The sequence below is a fragment of the Phasianus colchicus genome, chromosome 20 (genome assembly GCF_987193195.1).
Source record: "Phasianus colchicus chromosome 20, bPhaCol1.hap1.1, whole genome shotgun sequence".
Classification (NCBI taxonomy): domain Eukaryota; kingdom Metazoa; phylum Chordata; class Aves; order Galliformes; family Phasianidae; genus Phasianus; species Phasianus colchicus.
Window position 1 is genome coordinate 8,134,773 of NC_143455.1, and position 21,673 is coordinate 8,156,445.

Genomic DNA, 21,673 nt, shown 5'->3' on the forward strand with positions numbered 1-21,673 from the left:
TAAATTATCAAGTGATGTTTATTAGTTTAATATTCAAATATGGTGAACAGAATCAAAAGACTGCTCCATATAAATGAGTGATTTTGAAACCCCTGAAATTACAATGCCAACTCGGCGAAGTGAAGTGCATTTGAACCCTACCTAGTCTCTTGTCATAGTCTTGCACATCTCACCCACAGCTCCTCCCAGACTATAACATTCAGGCACACAGATTTTGCTTCTCTCAGAGGAGTGCCAGGCTCTCAGAGGACCGGCACAGCTCCACTGAAATAAAATGACTGAGGCTAACGTGTACAGAGCACATGCCCGGCCCTTGCAATGAATTTCCCGTGGACCTATTTCTGCAGCTTTCAGATCAGCATAAAACCCAAAATTGCAGAATTTGGCCTCTACTCGTTTTGAGTCCTCGTGATTTGATGCCATGTGCTGAAGGGCTCAGCTCATCTCGGCAGGGGCTTTCCCCTCCCCCAGCATCTTTTGTTTGGTATAGACGTTAGGAAATAAATTAACGAGTTACGCGTGCTATTCTTTACAGCCAAAAAAAAAAAGAAAAAAAGATTTTTTTCTTCAGATAAATTTCTGAATCAGAAACCAGCAAAGATTCCTAATAAAAAATTATTACGCAAACCTTCGCAGTGTACTGAGTTTAAATCAGCCCCTTTACGTAAAGACCCCTTGCTTTAAAACGTGAAGTCAAATGCAAAAATAATGATTGTGACCAGAGTAAAAATCTCAACAAATCCAGCAGCAGACACTGCCGGTCCGCATGGCGTCCCACGGACAGCTGGAAAACCTGGCATCACCTCCACACAGCTCTACCAGTTTAATTCTGTGTGTAGTAAGCAGAGGAACACCGCAAAGAAACCCAGCTCAGTAAAAATTCAGCGTTTCCCAGATCTGAAGGTATTTCTTCAAGTGTAAAAGGAGGACTGCTGATCTAGAGAAACTAAGCGAACACCCCATCCAAAAGTATGAACAGTGTGCAAGACCAGAAATCTTTACCCACAAAGATTATCTTCTGCGTTATCATTCACACTTGTTTTTAATTTTTTCAATATTCAATTTTAATTTTTTTTTAATTGTTTTTTTTGTTTGTTTGTTTTTCAGTTTATACTCCTGAAGGACCAGGTTGGTGCACAATTTTGCAGGACTCAGATAAACAACCTGGATACCATTCTTACCCCCACAAGATTTGGATTAATTTGGATACAGCTTTGACAAACATTAAATCTCTTCTTTAATGACGTTCCTCAAACAAAACAGTTAGCAAAATATCTGAATTTCCTTGTATAATGTCACATTTTAATGTAAACATCAAATAATGTACCAAAAGTTTTACTGGAAAAAAAAAAATTAAAGCGGCACAATTCTTGATACCACTGGAGAAGGGGGAGGAAAAAGCCAGATTACAAACATTTACACATGCATAATGGAAAAAAAATTAAACAAACAAAAGAAATCTTTTACTAAATTCACGCAATTTGTTTTTTAAAATAGTTATTAAATCTACTAAGCACCAACATACCTAAAAATTTCTTTTCAGCTTCATGATTCATTTAAAAAACCTATCAAATTAACTTTTCAAACAAGCTTATATTACCAGCTTGTCCAAAAATAAAATGTCATTTTTTTGGGTTTTTGGTTTTGTTTCTTTTTTTTTTGTTTTTTGTTTTTTTGTTGTTGTTGTTGTAGTTGTTGCTGTTTGTTTTTTTTTTTTCAGTATAGCAATACTTTTTATCTGAATGTTTCCAAACAATGGCATAGGTGTCTGCAAAGAATGCCTTTACTTTACCCTACAGTGAATGGAAAATACAATACCACATCATACAGGATCTAAAACTATAAAAGTCTGAGAATGCAGCATCCCTTCACAAAAAAGCTGATAAAACTGAAAGTATTTAGAAGATGCTGCATCTTTATTAAAAAAAATTAAATGAATTTAAGCAGAAATAACATACATTTTTACATTAACTGGCCATTTCTGGTACAGAAATCCAGCATAGTATGCTAATGTTATTGAATAAATGTAAATGCTACTTACAATCTTTTTAAATACAATTTAGACAAACTTTTTTTTTCCTTTTTCTTTTTTTTTTCTTTTTTTTTTCTCTTTTTCTTTTTTTCCTCTTTTTTTTTTCCTTTTGAAGTTTTACAGGTAAGCTCTCAGCTGCTAGTTTAATGCAACAAACACATCATTAACATTACACAAATTAAAAAATAATGTGTGTGTTTTCCTACAGAAAAGCTTCCAAAAAAAAAAAAAACGACCCACATCAAAAAATGCAAAATAATGGAATACAATTTAAAAAAATTAGTTGCAAGTCTAGCAGCAAAGCAATTAGGTGAGGATATATTTACTAATATAAACAAAGGGAATATTTGCAACTACAGGTGAAGCCCCAACTATCTTAGATCTACTGACACAAATAAAAATTAAGTTCTCTCTAAAAAAAATAATCTGATTATTTAAAATAGGAGTAAAAGCCATTGCTACCTGATGAACTACCTAGGCTAAGTTCCTGAAACAAAGACAAAGGGTCACTATTCTTTTTTGTCTGCTCAGGAGGAGGTTTGGGCTTCGGCGGAGCCCGCAGAGCACTTGCGTAGGACATGACAGGTTTGCTCCCACCAGCGTTCTGCTGGCTGGTGCTGTTGGATTCCATGATCTGCTTGTTGGGCATGAGAGGTGGGAACTGGCCGAGATGCTGCAGCACGTTGTAGTTGAAGGAATTGGAGAGCTGTATGTTTTCAGCCTTCAGGTGCTCCTCTGGAGGCTTGACTGTTTTCAGCGGAGCTGGGAAAAGAGAAAGCAGAGTGTCAAGTGAATAGCAGACTTCAGAAATCCACTCCCAGGAAGCTCAAAGGGGCACAGAGGGATACAGAAACTACCTCTGTTGGTAACCTTTCCCTCAACCGATTTTCTCTGTATAGTCCCTCTTTGTCCAAGGAAATTTCTTCTTCAGTTACCCAGCTGCACTCCCAGCTACTGGCCCTTGTATGGCCTTGCCAGCAAGGCTAATTAGACTGACATCATTGAACATATCCTCCATGCATGTGTACAGACAGAGTTGGTAATACTGAACCTGCAATACTGCACAGATGGAAGGTAAGCTGCTTCAGAATGGGCTATACCCTAATTTAGACATTTCACCCACTGAGACAGCACAAGGAGCATTTCATTTTTCTTGGTTTACACCATAAAAGGCTCAAATTGCAATCTGCAGCACCACATGTAATGCATTCTCAAGCAGCAGCTTGGCCTTCTGAATGCCACCCAACTTAATGATATTTTTGTCTAAGTGCATTTCCACTGATTGATACGTTCTCGTTCCACATTTAACAACTTCTTACTATAAGAAAAAACAGTTCTTTAAACCATAGGTATAAAACTGCCTTCAAGTGGATTTCTTGAATCTTAATGAAGCATCTTAATTTTACCAGGGGAATTCTGCTGTCTTATACAGCTAGAGAAACTACACTGAAATGCAGGTATTTATTACAGATAAAAAAGCTCAGCAGTTGAGGAACAGATATATTCTGTAGTTATTTACATCTTTATACTCATAATGTTATTTTGAAGTGCACGCACAAGAATGTACGATCAAATGAGTACAAAATCAGAAGTATGCAGTTCTGTTTCTCACTGGAAGGGTTGTGCTCACCCTTTTGTTTTTGATGAAGTACTGAAAGATACCTTAGAAGAATAATGGGGAAAGAACATAAGCAAAACATTTTTTACTAAGGTTGCTGTGATTCGAAACAAACCTAAGATTAAACAACAGCAAATAAACAACAGCATATCCACAGAACAACAGCACACCCATAGAACACCAGCAAAATGCCCCCTCAGATAAGCACTAAGAGAAGAAAACCAGCAAGTATGGCCAGAGGTGAAAATGAAGCATTGGAGAGATGAAAATATGGAAAACAAAACAAAACAGAAAACCCACACATTGAACAAGAACTTAAATCCCTATCTTTCTATCAAGAGAAAGAACTCTGCAAATCAAGCTCTCAAATTGCAATTTTGAGAAGTGCCTGCTTATAACAACACCAAGCAATTCATAGCAGCTCTCTCTGCACTCTCCATAAATCCAAGCTGATAGAACTGAATAGCTGAGCCACAGCCATTTCTGATGTACAGGGAATATAAGTCCTTGAACTGTCTGGTGTCACAAGTGCTCACTCCCAGGCAGTGAATACAGACACAGGACTGGTTCATAGCTTCCCATCCTTGTGGATTTTTTATCTCATGGATATAAAAGTAACAGTAACCAGAAACACTTCAGTTACTAGTCATTAACTTTCAGCACTACAAAGCCCATTTGGCCTGTAAATATTATCATCATAGAGAGCTGCAAATGCAGAAAAGCAGAGCATTCATAAAGATGGGAGATTTCTTTCCACGAACTGTTAAATAAAGGGTTAAGGTCAGGACAACACTGCATATGCATATATCTACAAAACAGAAATCATGCTTAACCAGAACAGAGAACACATTTACAGGAAATGGAGGTACCAGTCAAAACTTCTCCCTTTACTTTAGCATTTATTACTGGACAGCAAACATGCAGGTAAACCACTTTATATTTATAGGTATTTCCTCTGAGGATTTTACTCATTAACATGTTCTTCATCTGTAGATTAAAGCAACAGAAGGTGGTATCAACAGATCCCAACATAACCATGTTAGGGTTCCTGAGCTCTTTCTATCAGTGACCCCAGAGTCTACAGAACAATGCCAGAAATGGACACCACCCTTGATGAGAATATCATGCATTCAGTTCTTTAATTACCTATTAAAAGTATGAAGAGCCTGAAGGATGTGCCTCAAGTTTGAATCTTTTAACTTAGCACAAAAGAACTTAACCTAAATAGTCTACTTAATGGAGTGGAGAGAGAAGCAAAGATTGAGTCTGTACCTACCTAACAGCTCCCGGTGTGGAACTGCTCTGTTGGCTCCATTGCATGGAATGTTTGGGTATGGGGCAGATGAGGAGGAGTTTACCCACAACTCAGGCGATGAATAGTTGAAGGATGACTGATTACTGTGGTCCTGAAGCTCTTTACACTGACCAAGACTGTCTTGAGGAGTGCTTAATTCTTCAGAACAAGCCTGGACTGAACTAGAGGAAATTCTTCTTTGGTACAACGGCCTGCCTGGTCCTCTTGGTTCATACTGCAAAGACAAAAGAGAAAAACAATAAAAAAGACCCTTTAGTCCTTTTATTCAACTTTATGTAGCAAATGCCATTTTCCATTCCAATTTTTTTCCATTCCATGTCTTGAAAGAAAAAAAAAAAAGCATATTTAGGAAAAAAACAAACTAATGCATTTCAAATATGTTGTATAATATATGTTGTATGTACGTACACAGATGATGTACTTTAGCCACACAAAACAGATGGAGGATGTGTAAAGTGCTTTAACTAAGATTCCTTTTCTTTTCAATTTTTTTTTTTTTTTTTTTTTAAATCAACCCTTATATCTTACACTCCTACACAGGAAATGTGTCACAGAATGGTGAGAAAGACATTCAGCGTTTACACAAGATATAAAGGAAGCACAAAAACATATGAGAGCAAGAGAAAGTTCAATTCTGAGATCCAAAGTTTAAAAAAATGCAGATGTACACTTGATTTCATGTAAATGCAGACAGAATGAAGGCTCTGGAGAAGTGCAGAACTTCAAGAAAAATAATGCAAAAAATTGAATTTTATCTGAAACCACAGAAATTACTTCCTTCCAAAAATCCTCTCAATCATGTAAATGAAAGTGGCAGAATCTCCATTAACTTGTTGGTTTCAAGATTCAAAGAACCACTAGGCTTTCTAGGGACTCAAAGTAAGCCAATTGCATTATATTTTATTTAAAAACAAACAAACAAAAAAACCCAACAGCATTTGCTTCCTTCTGCACTAGCAAGAGCACAAATAACAGAAAAATCATGGAAGCACTCAGTAAAGTGGAAATGCAAACATTCTAATGAAATGTCAAAAAACGAGCTAAGAAGTCTCAACTAACTTGCTTGCAATGCACCAATTTGTTGTATCACCTACAAAACAGGAAAAACTAGTGCACTCCTATCACAACTACTAAACTACAATATATCCTATAACGTCAGTAGAAACAAAATTTGTAAGTTATGGCCTGGAATAAAGCCAAAAGCCCTTCCTTTTATTAAGTTTAATGGTCAATTTCGTATTTTTGGTAAGTGATTGGGAAGTTATCAAAGTGCAGCAGCTGGAAAGTTGCCTGGCTGCAAAAGACCTGGCAGTGTTGGTCAGCACTTGGCTGAACACAAGCCAGGACTTTTCCAACCTCAATGATTCTATGATTCTATTCCCTTTGGTATATTCAAACATGGCTTAACTATACACATAAAAAGCTTTCAAGCCCTCCTGAAAACTGTACAAGCTAGTCCTGTCTTGTAACACCTTTACAACATTTTGCATTTCTGTCACATATTTTCAAAGGAAAAAGAAATGAGAAAGAAATAAGAAATAAAATGAATTTGCTCTGATTACATAAAGACTCAATCTATTTGTCTTCAGATAGCAGGAGCTGTCACAAACTCTGTAGGAATATTTAATAGTTTACTGCTGAAGAGCCATTGTTCTTATGTCCCGCTGTACTGACGGCATTAAATGCTGTCACAAAGTATTAGATTTTATACAAGGTGATATAGCTTAATGGACTGAGACAAAGAATTTCTAAATGCCTATAAATCCAAATCTTACTACAGCTCTAGCTGGGCCTGAGGACTGCATTAACCTCTGTGGATCTGCAGAAGACAAAAATTTGTAAGATGCACCAGAATTCAATTTTAGTTATTTTTCTCAGGTACATAACCAGAAAGATTTTTTCTACTTCCAGAAATCAAAAAGGCAATGAAATATGTATTACATTGGACAGCAATGAGCATAGATACCACAGCTACTTTAAATACCCTCACAGAAATGTATCGCAGAACAGGCCACTTAATTTTATGTAAAAATATTTGATCACATGCAGTCGGTCCAAGATTATCTGAGAGTATTAATTCTGCCCTTCCTTTAATGCAGCCAGGCTCCAGCACTCCCTATCTGTGTACCATACATCCCTTAGCACTCTGAATTCCAACAGGGTTTAAAAATCTCTGTCCAAAACACAATCTGTCCTAGCTGTATGTGCTCACAGTCTCCAATGAAATAACACCACCTCCACGAGAGTGCAGAACAAAAAGGACTGATAGGGACAGACACAGTTTTTGGTAGTAGGTTTGTGCTAGACCTGGATTCGTGCTACACAGCTGGATATCTTTGCATTGATATGCAACACCAAGCCCCCAAAACACAGAGAATGGCTTTAGATGGAATTAATTCAGGTCAGGTGGGATTTACTAAATTAAAGCTTTATACCATGTTTATAAAAAAGTACTGTTTCTGGTCTCAAATTAGTATGAAAACACACATGTTCAATTTAGCAGTAAGACAAGTGGATAGCTGATCCAAGCCAACCTTACAGAGAATCATTTCATGGGTTTTCACTTAAGATGTGGTTCATTTGCACTCCAGACAAATGACTGGAGATAACTGAGCAACGATTGGGGAAAAAAAAAAAAAAGAATAAAACCCCCCCCATAAAAACCTCCCTCTCTCTCTGGGGTAACCTCCCATTAAGCAGAGAAAACTTTATACCTGCAATGAGGAGAACCACAAATACACAAAGGGTAAACAGAAGATTTGAAGAAAATTCGACCTCAAAGAAATCCCTGGTGCGAAGTTCTTAAAACATGAGGTATTTTTTGCATTCATGACCATTTCAAAATATAACTTGATATTCAAATGACACAACAATTGCATAAGCAGACAAAAATGCCTACCTCTTCTAAGCTGTGGAGCGAAGAAGCAGATACTGCTCGAGATGTGAGTGGATGAAATGGCTCCTGACCGACTGCATGCTGATGATTCTGTATTTGTATAAAAGGGTTTTGTTGTGATCTATGGGGCAATGGAGGTATACCATAATGAAAGCCCTGCCCCATTAGGTGATTCTGCTGTAGGTTAGCATAAGTCCACGATCCATCAGGTTGCAGGTATTTCAAGGGAGATGGGGTTATGTGTTCAGATGGCATTGAGAAAGGGGGATTGTATATTTGGGGTAAATGCTGCTGAAATGCTGGGTTACTGGGGATTTCAATGTCTCTGTTGTTTTCAGTGAAGTTAGGAAAGTGACCACTGTGATTAGAGTTGCAGGAAGGAGAAGGGAGTGCTGGTGGGCTTCTGGGCTGAACTTGTCTATATTGCAACAGTCTTGACTGAGGGGGTGGCATTTCAGCTAAGTCCCGACTTTCACTTTGATCACGGTGTGACAGTTCTCTGAGCAAATCCTGGAATCTGTATTGACAGAATAAATGTATCAAGAAAAGGTGTTTTTTCTAAAATCCCACTCTTTGAGACTGAGAAAACTCAAAGCACAAAACACTGGATTTAAATACACTCATCTCTGAGCTGACCCTAACTTCAAAAGGTATGACTGTGAGCAATCAGAAATTAGGCACAAGAGGATTAATTGGATGAAATACCCACCTGAAGCAACTCAAAGTTTTAATAACTCTTGAGATTTCCTTTTCAGTCAGAAGAATCAAGTTTTTGTTATCTCTTAGGAGACAACCAAAGTAAGGATTTCCTGCTTTATTATACAAGTCTTCATACAGTTAAAGGAAAATTTTAACTCTTTAAAAGGTAAAAATCACAACAATCAGGGATTTCCCTCACTTGTACATTTCCAAACTTCTTCAAAAAGTGGGGAATATACAGTTCAGCACTTACTAAGTCAGGTAAGAGAGCATTTACAGGCTTTACCATGGCTATAACAAACCAGATGGAAAATAAAGCACAGTGGGAGATGACAGTAAACAGAGGCAATTTAAAAATCTGGCCTTTACAATACATGTGATTAAGGCTGGTGGCCACAGGAACTTTTTTTTTTTTTTGCTTATGTTCAACAGCTTTCTTTCTTGCCCCCTAATGCTGCATCTCAAGAATAAGCATATTTTTTAATCCTCTTTAAAAGCAAAGGCTTTTTAAAAAGGAAGAGAAGTTTGGATTTGACTGGGGAGAAGTGGGCAGGGGTTTGGTTTTTTAGCACAGAAGTCCAAAATTTTTAAGACTAATTCAATCTGAAGAATTCACAACTTAGCAGGCCTTAACTACTCTCAGATACCACTTGTAAAAGCACAAGGGTCTTACCCTCTTGCCATACTCACTCTATAAACACAACACTGAGATACTCCATAAATGTATTTTCTTCGCTACAGTTTTAGTGACAAATAAAAAAAGCACTACAGCTTCATTATGATCCAATAAACAGAATAAAGCATAACATATAACAAAAGCATAGATGCAAGTCAGCCTGCCAACTATTTTAACCTTCATAATAACAGCAGCAAAATGCAATACCCTTTAGTGCCTTGTACCAGATCACAGTGTTACAGATAGGTACCTACTGCTCAATTTTATACAAGCTCTGATGACTCAGTAAACAAATACCTTGAATATGTTGCCTCTGTTTCATCTTCTGTATTACTGGCAAGTTTCCAGTTTGCCCTAACTTGCTGCTGTTGATGCAATCCAATTGGTTGCTGAGGAAGATGTGGTAGATGAGGATGGTGATGGTGTTGATATGGAATTGTGCCTTGACTGAGATAGGCATTATGTTCATTCCATTGCTGTAACCTGGCTTGTTGCTGCTGCCTTATTGTTTCCAAAGCTACATTTCCATGCATACGATCTATAAAAATAGTTTTAAAAAAAAATTTATCTAATGCCCTTTTTTTTTTTAAGAGAAAAAAAGATTTTTATGTCAGGAAAAAAAATACTTTTTACACAGCATATTTCAAGGCCTATTGTCAACTAACTGCAATGCAGTGTATAACCTGGTTATTTAAATTATAAGGAAAATCATATAAACATGAATCTTCTAATAAAGGGCTGAATATTCAAACATGCCTTAAGCAGCAAATTATGCTCAATGACATTACTTATGGAAACTAACCCAACAATGACCCAATTCAGAGCAATATGCCTGGAAAGGTAAATAACTCCTTCATTTTCACTTCAATGTCGTTATAATTGAACACTGAATTTAAATAAAGAAAAGTCACCTACCTAAAGTGTCCCCTAGGGGCATTCCTGATGGATTCTCTTCAATGAAGTTGTTCAAGTGGGTTGGCAGAACAGGGTTGTGCTGTGCAATAGGCCTCAAAGGATTACTGACTTCTTGTAACATAGGTGGGGGGTGTTGTTCTGAAATCACAGCATCTACAGCAGGAGAATGTGGTCGGTGGGGAATTGGGTTATTAAAAAAAGATTGGCTAGGGCCTGCCTGGTAAGCAGGGGAAAGCTGCGAAGGTTGTGGAGGCTGTTGGTTCAAATGATTATGCTGCTGAACTACCTGGCTTTGCTGTGGTGGCATTTGGTTTTGTTGTTCAGGCAAATGATTTTGTTGTTGACTTAAAAGGTTTTGCTGCTGTTGCAGAGGATATGGCTGCCTTGGTATCTGGGACAGGTGCTGGAAGTGGCGATTGGGAACTGCATACTGCGAGTGGGGTGGGGTGAGATGTAGATTCAGCTGCCTGGGGTTAAGATTATCTTTACGATGAAATTTAGCATTAGGGTAAGCAACATTGGAACGTGATTCCGGGCTTCTCGTCTGAGAATTTGCATCTAAGTCAACCTAGGAAAAGAGAAAAACTCAGAAAATATACCTAATAAACAAAAGACAATGTCAGCAATGAATAAAGTCATTTAACAATGAATAAAGTCTATAAAACTCCTACAGTATGATGGGAGGGGAACACACTACATATCACAAAACTATTATTTTCTTCATTTAACAGCAAATATATTCTTCATTACACACTAGACATATCTAGCCATCAATTTAATTCCTTGCTGTTCTCTAATGAATTTAAATTATTTTCCCCTCTTGAAGGAAGGTAACTAATTCTACTGTCACTATTCTAATTACTGAAAAATAACAATATGAGGAAGTCAGAAAGAGACTGACAGCCTCTCTTCTCAAAAAAAATGAGCAGAACAGCATCTAGAAAAAAAAGGAATATTAAAAGAGAACGTGGCAAACCAACCTGCTTAGATTCTACAGGTTTCTTCTCAGGTGTCCGAATTTTATTGATTTCAGGTCCAGCAGTGCCTTCACTTTTACCTAAAAACATTCAAGAAATGTACTAACTAGTTACAATGGAAGTTTGTTTTCCAAATGGAGAAAGATTTAGAGTTATTAGTATAGCATTTACAGAAACATAGAAATGTAATACAATTTACCCAAATACCTTTTCCTCTAATCTCTGAGCTTTTTTCTCTAATCTTCAATTAGTTGTTCTTCCAACTTAACTGGTGCTGATGTTACTTGCAGTTATCACTGGACTGCAGAACAGAAGGACATCTTCCCACCTCTTCTTTTCTCAACAAGTTCTGACTGCTTCCTCTTTTGAATTTCACAGTATTTGAATTATTCTATTTGTATTGGTAAAACTGATTGTTTCCCTAACTCTGAACATTCCTCAGTTTCACTTAAAAGGCAGAAAGAAAGAAAGAAATCCTTTCCATAACACCCAACTTAAGTTACAAATTTACTCAAAACAAAACTAATTTACAATGGAATTTCAAATACTCACCATTTCGACTTTGCTCATGTTGCTCCTTGTCTGGATGCTGAAGTTGTTGCTGCTGTCCTATACTAACTGGTGAATGATGTCCCAAGCCATAAGGTATAGGAGACCCACGCCCATGTGCCTGTAACAGGTTCATATTATATGCCATAGCTGCTTGATGAGTAATGATTCGAGGGTCAACTGCAAACCTACCCTGATACCCCGTCCATGGTACCTATATAATTAAAAAAATAAAAATGCAACCTGTTAAGGTTCGTTAAAGAAAGTAACGTAACAAGCACATTTACATGACACCAGTAAAAAGCAACTTTCCATACATCAGGTGGCCTGACACCCTAACACACAGCTACAGGTAACACTGAAAGGGAGAGTGATAATGACAGTCTAGTGGCAAGGAGCAAAAAGTAAAGGTTTTAGAGGACTGTCCTTTGTACAAATTATTGTACTGAAATCCATTCTGGCTTCAGTGGTGCCAAGATTAAGACAGAAAAGGTTGATGGACAAATTACATTTTAATAATTATTGCATTCTGTTTTTCTCTTCATAAGTATCAGTGGGTTCAGTAAAACAAAGCTCTTGGTAGCTGAGGAGAGATTGGGCTGTAGGTCTGACGTGGAACAGAGAGAGAACTCTTTAACCTGAGGACCTCCTTATGGTCCTTTGATCAGCCAGTGTTGTAAGTCTTGTAACACAGAATGAGTGGGCATACTGTACCTCCACACCCACAAGACACTCAGGGAAGTTAACCGGACTACTGGTAGAATCGACTATCCGCACGGAGGGCCACTCTATTCTACATGACACATCTTTGTAGATTGTCTTCCTACTTATTTGAAGTAAAATCCACTTCCTGAAAGTATGTAAAAAAGTCAGGAAACTTTACAAGATTTTAAATTTCATTCCTATAAGGAATGCAAAGGATAGCAGCTCTGGATCAAATTAGTTCCATCTTGCCCTGTAGGGAATTTGTTAAGAGAAGGCAAATAGATATATGAGTAAGAGGAGAGTGCTAGGAAAGGAATTACCAACACTCAGGCTGACAAAGTATCCTTTTAACTGATGACAGAACACAACCAAACTCTCCATGTTTCTACATTAGATATGGAAACAGTCCTAAATTAAATAAAGAGACCATTCTATCTTACATGAACATAAACACATTTTACCTCAGATCTTAGTTATTTTCAAGTGTAATGACTTCCAAGCAATTCTCTTTTTAAAATTTGTATTTGCCCTTGAAATATGCACTTTGAACTTTAGCTTTGGGCTGCAGTTGCATCTACACAATCTCAAATCATATCCAATAATTTTCTCCTCGAGAGCAGCTGTCCTCATTAGTACCTCAGTCTTCCCACTTACATATTTTTAAAAGTCCATCCTCAGGAAAGGTGAGCACAAAATACTGATTTCTAATACATTTCTTTTAGTTCAAAATAAATGAAAATAGATTAAGCTTGGAACAATAAAAGAAAAAATTCAAATTATCTTGGTTTGATATTAACACAATGTGAGCAAGCATGACAAAGATACAGCTGCTCGCCTTCTTGTTGCATTTAAGTTTATCCATCAAATGTAGGTTTCCAGTAAGCTAGGAAAAAGGCAAATTACTTGACCTAGTAAAGGCAAAAAAAACAAAAACCAATCTGCCAGTTGATTCAAAACTTGCATCTGAAATTAGAGTTCCTACAGCAAGTCCCTTACACAGGGACCATAACCTACATTTCAGTAGAAGACTCAAGTAGTCAACAGTGAAATGTATGTAAATACTTAAATTTCTGAGTGGAATTAAACACACATGCATGTGTGGGTTCCATGCCCATCCTATAGATAACGCATACATGTTATGCCATGTTTCTGCAGCCATTGTTCTTTCCTCCCCATTCTCCTCCCAGAATATGCAACTGTGAAGGTTAGAATCAAATCAGAGACTGCTTCTTTAACTTGCACAAGCTTTGGTAGACTAATTCTAGATGCAGTGCAAAATTCCATACGAAGTGGAGCTCAAGAGACCTGATTACAGATCTTCACTATGCTCCCAACTGCTATAAGGAAAGGGGACTGGAGAGGAAACGAGTTCACTGTGAGGTTCTGGAAGGGGAAAACATCCCAATATGCTTATTTTTCTTATCACTATACTTCAGACAGCTTGCAGCGCAGACATCCAAAGCAGGCAATTTATACAGTGTGGAGCTTGCTCTGAATTGCCCACATCTCTCCAATGATTAAGAACTGGACTAGGCAATCAATTCACATGCAGGTATCTCAAGTCAGATGAGAGATCCCACTGGTGTGCCTATGTCTGTAGCTGAAAAAAATAAGCCAAATTACATTAACATGAAATCGCTTTTGGGTTGTCTGGAGTTATTTGTCAGAACAACAGTTTTAAGTCCTCTGTTTTGGGTGGTCCTCTGCACAGTCCCTCTGTCGAGTCAGCTAAGGACATGTATTTGAGGTGAAGTGCTGGAACATGCAGCAAAATATTCAGTAACTGATATTCAATAACTTGATTTATTGTACATAAAATAAATGGTGTGGAGTTGTGAGGGAAAAAAAATAAAGGAAATGAATTCTTACAGGCAAAGGCACAGACATGACCATGTTTCCTCCATAGACAGCAGGTACGTAAAGAATACTTGTCCCAGTGTGTGGATCTATCCTTTGAACAGGACTTGGAGATTTCCCCAGATTGGGGTGAGGTCCCAGAGGAGGAGGAGGAGGAGTATATGCTCGGATAGGATTTCCTATTAGAACAGAAGGATTGGGCTGAACTGGAAAAAGAAAAAAAAAGAGATACATGTATACACACTAAAAGAACATGACATCTATTTCTTTCTTCATACTAATAGCACCACGGGCATCACCAACAACACAGAACTGACATACTGAGAAAAAGTATTAATCATATATTAAATCCTGTAACCTATTCCAGAAATTTGAAGAGGCAGAAAATATAAGTTGAGATACAGAATAACAGGTCACTGGTAACTATGTTATAAAAAGAAAGTCCCAAACCAGTTACATATGCTGACAGTAACAGTAGCTGCTAGACTGCATCACAACAGAAGCATCCTCCTTTCTTCAGCGGGGAAGACAAGTTTTAAATTAACACCCTTTAAAATTAATAACAAAACTCTTCAGCTGCTGCATGCTATCTTGCAAGTTTGTTCAGTACTATCTGGATATGTTACAGTCCAACATAGGTTCCAAATAAGTAACACTACATGCAATAGTATGTCCTATCTCTTGCCAGTACAAACACACTGGTGGTATGGTATTTTGCATAATGAATGTCAAACAGCTTTTTTTTTTTTTAAAACAGTCCACAATCTACACTATGATAAAGCTATGAAGTTAGTTCATATAATATCTGTAAGGGGACCACCTGGGAAATATCTGATGTACACTTAACAGCCTACGGTCAATTTGTTTCCCAAGTGCATGCAAGAAGTAAATGGATTTCAAATAGAGAGCAGATCAGATACTCCATTCATGTCAAATTACTATCAACCTGACTGAAGCCAAATCAGCACAAGTTCAGAGAAATTCCTTATTCTAGTACATACTTACCAATTCCATCAGGTGGGAAATGGTCATTCTGGTTATGATGATGGACCTTGCCCTTTAAAGTGGAAAAATAGTAATAGTAATGCTTTGCAGACTGAAAATTAAAGCAAGCTTTGCTTTTATTTCAAGTGAATATTATAACTGAACCAAATGCAAAATCCTCAGTACCCCTTTTCAGTGGCAGTTCTCAGTGGAAGCATAATCCATTTTCTTCTCCAGGTTCCAGATCAAGAACCTTGGAGCCAAAGCAGCCACCAGTTTTACGCAACTGCACACTCAGCTTCCTTAGAAATTGCCTCCACACCCCATATCACATACCTGCCTCTGCACCTTTGCCACTGCTCCCCAGAACTGTAATACAGAACCAGAGTACCCCAAGGAATTTGTTTGTCCTTGATGAAATGCACATTAGAAAAGGAGGCTAACAGAACCAAGTTATCCCTCTGAAGTTGATGAGTTTACAGCATCAAGAAAGTAGTGAATATTCATAAACTGTGAGCAAATATTCAAATATCTGTATGCTCTTAAGTACTTTGTGGAACAGGAATACCTTACTTAATCTGGACCTAAATACATTCACAAGTTTAAAATAAATGTAAAAACCCTTTGATGCTGCAAAACTTTTCTTGCCCAGGAGATAAGTCTAGGCAGTTTTCCAGCAGTCTGAGCAAATTAGTCAGGGTACCAAGACAGGTTGTTTGACAGTGTTGACTCATGCATAAACTAGATTAAAGAACTGGTCTCTGGATTTCCTCCCCTTTTTAAAATGAATTATGGAAAAATAAAGTAATAATTACTTTTCGTTACATTACAGTACTTAAAAGAAATCTGAATCTTGTTCCCTTTAGTGAATAGACAATTTAAAACAAACCTTAGAGAAGTGACATTCTTTAACAATCACTCCTGGCTAAAACAAAGCATTTTTGTACCTGTTATGCTGTCAGTTAGCATTAAGTTGGATGTGCAGAAGCACAATGAATGTCTGTTCTGCCTACCACATTTGTATTTTATAAGGGCCATATTTTTAAAACCAAAACAGTAAATTATACACATTTGATTGAATCGCTGTCCTGTCCAGCAGGAGCTTCAGGATGTAACCGTATCATGTGGATGAAAGTAAATGAACTGAGACCATTTCTGTGTTGGGGAAAGGGAGTTGCTGGCTTTGTCTTTTCCTTTTTTTCTTTTAACAGTTCTGATGGCCCTGAGCTGCAATGGATGTCCATAAAATAAACACAAAACGGTGTCTTGCACACTGTTCTCATTTCTCAGTATAAAACACATCAGCATGAGGATTTTAGCCTTTCATCTTCATATGTTAAACACTGCATTTCTGAGGCTGAAAATGAGCTCAGCTAACTGCCTGCTTTCACAACTTCAGCAAAGGGAAATGTATCACTTAGCACAGCCATTTTCTGTAACACTGGAATACTATCTGCACACTTAGTCTGGTTTTGCACGTGAGAGCTGCCAGTTGCACTCAAAGGGAAGAGATTTCATTATATTTACGATAGAGGTGTTTAAAACACTTCAGATCTTAAATGGAAATTACAGTGCCAGTTGATTCAAAGTGTACCTTCTGATTTCTATAGCACATGTGCTTAGTTTACTAACAAACTGAAAGAAAAAAACAGAAGAGTCTATTCACAAGACCACTATACCTGCATTTTCAAATAACTCCATAGTGACACTAAAAGAAAAAGAGCCTTCAAGGCTGTAGCATTCATGAGAATGCTTAAAGAATTTCTTAATTTTTGTTTTTCTGTAAGTGTATTGTTTTGACACATCCCTGGATGCTTCAGAAAGACATTTGTTTCAGGGAGTAATGCATGTTGATGATGAAGCCAAATCTTTTGTAAGTTCTCACTTACAAAATCTCTTTTAGGAAGGACTGCTAAAGGGAAGGCTTTCTGTTTTGTATTGCTGAAGTTTTTTTTTAAAAAATGGTAAAAAATTAAATGAATTTCAATAGTTTGCAACAAAAATGCATTTCTTCCTTCGAGTACAACAGAATTCCTCACAAAATCTGGCAGCCTGCATTTTAGTTGCCTCTCTGAAGACTACTTATTTAAATTTTAACTAAATACATTTTGAAATAAAAAAACCTATTAAAATAGAATTAATTACTAATACATCACAAAACAGCTCTAAAAAATTCAGTGTTGTTCTTTATCATCTTAAGGAAGAAGGACTGTGTTTTCATCACTTTTTTTACCTGATTTTATGAAAAGAGCTGAGAAAATTACTGCTGAGTGGTAATTGCCCCTCTCTGCCTTCTTAATGCCTGTGAGGTCTGGCCTCATGGAGGACGTTGTCAGTGAGATAATCCAGGCATTATATTGTATTACAAGGTATCTTTAATGAAATTAAACACTCATCTCACACATAAACCCCTGAACTTTAAATGTGATTTTCAGATCAAATTGCCTGTGGCTTGTTTCCTTGTGCTCCCTGCCCCTGGCTGCACCAACTTGTTGCTCCTTGGGATAGGGATGGCCTTGCATTCTGAAGTTTCTATTGTCTTATCCAACCGCAGAGGCTGAGACTGATAACCAAAGTTCCTTGGGGCTACTGCAACATAGCCAACAAACACAATGAAGTGGCCCCCAGCATATATTTTACTAAGGGAACAAGGCTTTACCAATCCCAAATTACAGTCAAGAGTAGAAAACGCTCAGAAAACGCTGAGAATCCCATCAGAATTTGCATTTGTATCTGGCTGCACAGATACCACTTTAAAACAACTTGCCCATAAGCCTTTTACATCATTTCCCAACAGGATTTCTCCATCTGCTTCCTGACAAAGTTCACCAGTAGTGAAGGTTTACCTTTGGAGGTGACTGCTGCTGTTTGGTGGTATTGGCCGAATGCTGATGTCGAAGAGCTCGGGGAATAAACTCAGGAGCCAGTGGGTTCAACACATAAGTTTTCTTTAGTTCCAAAGCTTCCAGCTGAGCTTTGATCTGTTCAAATGTGATACCGTGGAGACTTTCATTCTCATGACATAGGGCAATAAACCTTTCCCAAAATTTCCTATGGAAACAATTTTTAGAAACAACAGAAAGGAGTAAGACTCGATGGCTGCTGTTAAAATGAAAATGGATTTTATACAACCAAGTCAATTTTTACCTTTCCCATATGCTCATTTTACACACCAAGCCATCAATCCTGCAATATGACCCTTCCATCCAAACCCAACAGCATAATGCAATGTTCTCCAGTCTCTTAAAATGGACATATGGATTTGCCTGTGCATATCAGACTCTGCACTGGGTCTATATCACATACAATATTAATAGCAAGGATAGATTCTAACAGAATTTTTTCTAAAAGACCAAACACTAGCAGACACAACGATCAAAATTCTGGAAAGCGTCTGATTTATAAAAGAGATTAAAGCTCAAGGAGTCATAGGGTTTATATAGGTTTCCAGTAGCAAAAAATGTCAAAAAAGATGTCATAAATTTCAGCAGATCATTCAGTTCCAGAGTCACAAATACAGAGTTGTGATCTGTTCTCAAGTCTGTGCTTGTGAAGCTCTTCAGTGTCACATAAAGATTAACATGTCAGAAGCATCCAAAGGGCCTTTGAGGTCCTCTGGTGGAAGACACACAAAAGTGTGAGCTTCAGTGCACATCAGACATTTCTATAACATATGTAAGAAGTTCTAAGCCAGAAAGACCACCAGATACCATTCAAGACTTCCAGAGAGAAAGTCAGATCTAATCTTTTGTTAAAACAAAAATCAGGTGTAATTAAAGTTACTTTTAAAAAGGATTAAAAAGACAATAATCTTAGAAGCGTGCTTGACTAAACTCCACTCCTTCATGCCTCAACACAAATTAAGGAAGAAAAAACCTCAGTAAGAGACATTCATAAATATATGTAATATTGCTTTGTATAATATGAAATGTCAAATAAAAGACTATGAACTTTAATTAGACACAAACAATCCACACAAAGCAAGACAGTACAAGTGTTTGTCCCAGGTATCTTCATAGAGCCACAAAAAAAACCACAATGCTCATTTTATTACATCATTCTGCTGAGCTGAAATGTGGTGCAGTTTGTTTTTGCTTTGGGCATTCTTTTGTTTGTTTTTTAAGTTACATATTTCATTCCTCCTCGTAGCTTGCTTGTCAGTAATAAGGCCTGGCCAATCAGCTCTGTTACATCCATGTTGCCTCCCAAAGCCTACAAAATGAAAGACTGGTGCATACCAATCTCAATAGCAGTGTCACACTTTGCTGAGTACCTGCCCTTTGCAGAAAAGAACAAATGCCCTTCTTGCCAGAATGTAATCATCAGTAACATTATATTTAAGAACTCAAAACAGTTCTCCCATCTCCTGTTCAATTTCACATTGGCAGGAAATGCTCTTTTAAAATTCAGGATGCAATATGCCCCTTTTTCTGCATTTTGCTGTAAGGCAAATATATCTTGCAACGTTTTAAGTAAGGATTAAAAGCCAAAATGAACTATTTCACTGGGATGCTTTAACAGTGGAACTCCCTCTGATTAATCAATTCACTCACCAAACCCACTGCCAAGTACCACAAATCCACAGGGACCCGTACACTTTTGCTTAAAATGCCCCAAGCAGTCTCTCTATACATGGAACACTTGTACTGGGGTGTAAGAACAGAGAATAAAATACTGCTGCCTCTTTCTTCCAGTGTGCTCTGGAGTTTAAAGGGAGTGACTGCCAAACCAGCCCTGTCTAGTCTGATTGTAACACACAGAAATGTAATGATTACTCTGGGCATACTTCACAAAGCTTTCTACAACTATCATTACAGAGTCTTGACTCATCTTGACAGGTATTAGAATATTTATAAAATTCAAGTACTCTCTAAACTTTTTTGAGGTCTGTTTTTCCTAACGAAATGTCACTGCTTTCAGACTTCTTTACTCCTGCTGTACTAAAAAAGAACCAACTTCCTCACAGTACGCCTGAGCCCCTCCAGCACTACTTTCAAAGAGTGAACATTCAATTATTTAGTGATATGAGACAATGGCATATTAAAAGTAAAGCTTGAGTTACGTCCTAATAAAGCTCCAGTCATTCTGGTTTCTTAATTATCTTTTTCGTTTTATAATTCTGAACGGCATATATATGTATAAACAGCTGCTGGTCTTAGAAAGGCAGACTCAATCACTTGTAACTTAGGTAACAGGTACCCTGCTGGTAGTCTATACCTTTTTTTCCCCATAAGTTTTTGCATGCCCAACTGGGGGTATTTTGAAAGAGCCATACCCAGAGCAACTTCCCAGCTCCCACATTTGAAAACCAGGTCTCTTTTCACTATCTAATTTAAAACCTCAACATCCAGACTTACATGAAAATCCATCAGATCATCATCTCCACTGGGATTTAGAGAGAATAAAGAAAATGGTCATTCTCCCACAAAAGCTGTACTTAGTTACAGAATCAATAGCGGTTCCAGGTACCAGCTAAACTAACTACAGATTAACTAACAGCCAGTCTTTGGTAACAGTGGGCATTCTGAACACCACTGCAGGGAAGGGAAGGAAAATTTGGCAACTAAGTGTAAATTCTGAGTCAGAAGTAACAAATCTCAATCAGCACATCATGGCAAACTCCATAGCTGAGTCATGCACCACTGCCGTGTGGGTTAATGAACCAGAGAGTGCAACAGCAGACTAAGAGACACTCATCATTTGTGGGTCAAGTTCTCAAGAGCTCTCTCTGATCAGCTAAACTAAATCACATCTGAAACACAAGCAGATAACAGGAAAAATGAAATAAAACTACAACTCTTATTTACTTTTAGTAAGATGTTATTAGTAATTTTGAGCAGATTACTATAGTAACATAGACACTTCCCTAGCAGATAAGTAATTAAATACAGATTGCATTTCATAAATACAGTAATCAAAGGTTTGGATTCCACTTGGGCTTTTCAATTCTAACCTTTGAAAACCACATCCATTTTCAGTACTTGGTCAAGAAAGCAGAATACAATGTAGATGTAACAACTGAGTAATACATATTTTTAGTTGTATTATAATAATGCAGTCTGTGCAGTGTTTCCCCTCTTCCAAAAAATAAGCCTTAGGGCTTATCTCTGATCATCTTAACATTTCAGGTCTTCCATTGAAAAAGAAACCTTTGAAGAACAAGAGCTTAGTATCCTTAACAACACAGCTTACATTTCTTTTTCACCTTTCTTCACTTAGATCTATAAAAAGTAAATCCAAAGTTCAAATCTTTGCAAGAGTTAGGAATACAACAAATGCTTTCCCATCTTTATGGTATTTTAGTGGGCATAAGTGTGAAGAGCTTAAATATCATTATGCAGTTATTTTAAGGATTCAAAATATAATAACATATCTTATTTGACACCTAAAAGAACATCCATTGTTTTACTGAATCCATCAGTAATAGATGAAACACATTTTCTAGCATTT

General features: G+C 37.3%; 1 protein-coding gene across 14 annotated transcripts in view; it reads right to left on the reverse strand.

Moving 5' to 3' along the window:
• The window catches only part of HELZ (helicase with zinc finger), a 74,123-nt gene continuing 52,450 nt past the window's right edge, over positions 1 to 21,673 (reverse strand). For 13 of the 14 annotated variants that reach the window (XM_090121763.1, XM_031598821.2, XM_031598819.2 and 10 more), the window contains 10 exons: positions 18,070 to 18,274; positions 15,245 to 15,296; positions 14,252 to 14,445; positions 11,681 to 11,891; positions 11,132 to 11,208; positions 10,152 to 10,719; positions 9,534 to 9,774; positions 7,865 to 8,378; positions 4,927 to 5,179; positions 1 to 2,794 (listed from right to left, as the gene is read on the reverse strand). In XM_090121763.1, coding sequence (XP_089977889.1) covers positions 2,463 to 2,794; positions 4,927 to 5,179; positions 7,865 to 8,378; positions 9,534 to 9,774; positions 10,152 to 10,719; positions 11,132 to 11,208; positions 11,681 to 11,891; positions 14,252 to 14,445; positions 15,245 to 15,296; positions 18,070 to 18,274 — 2,647 coding nt within the window. In that variant the 3' untranslated portion in view covers positions 1 to 2,462. The remainder of the gene's footprint in view (positions 2,795 to 4,926; positions 5,180 to 7,864; positions 8,379 to 9,533; positions 9,775 to 10,151; positions 10,720 to 11,131; positions 11,209 to 11,680; positions 11,892 to 14,251; positions 14,446 to 15,244; positions 15,297 to 18,069; positions 18,275 to 21,673) is intronic. The other variant, XM_031598822.2, reaches the window with a different exon arrangement.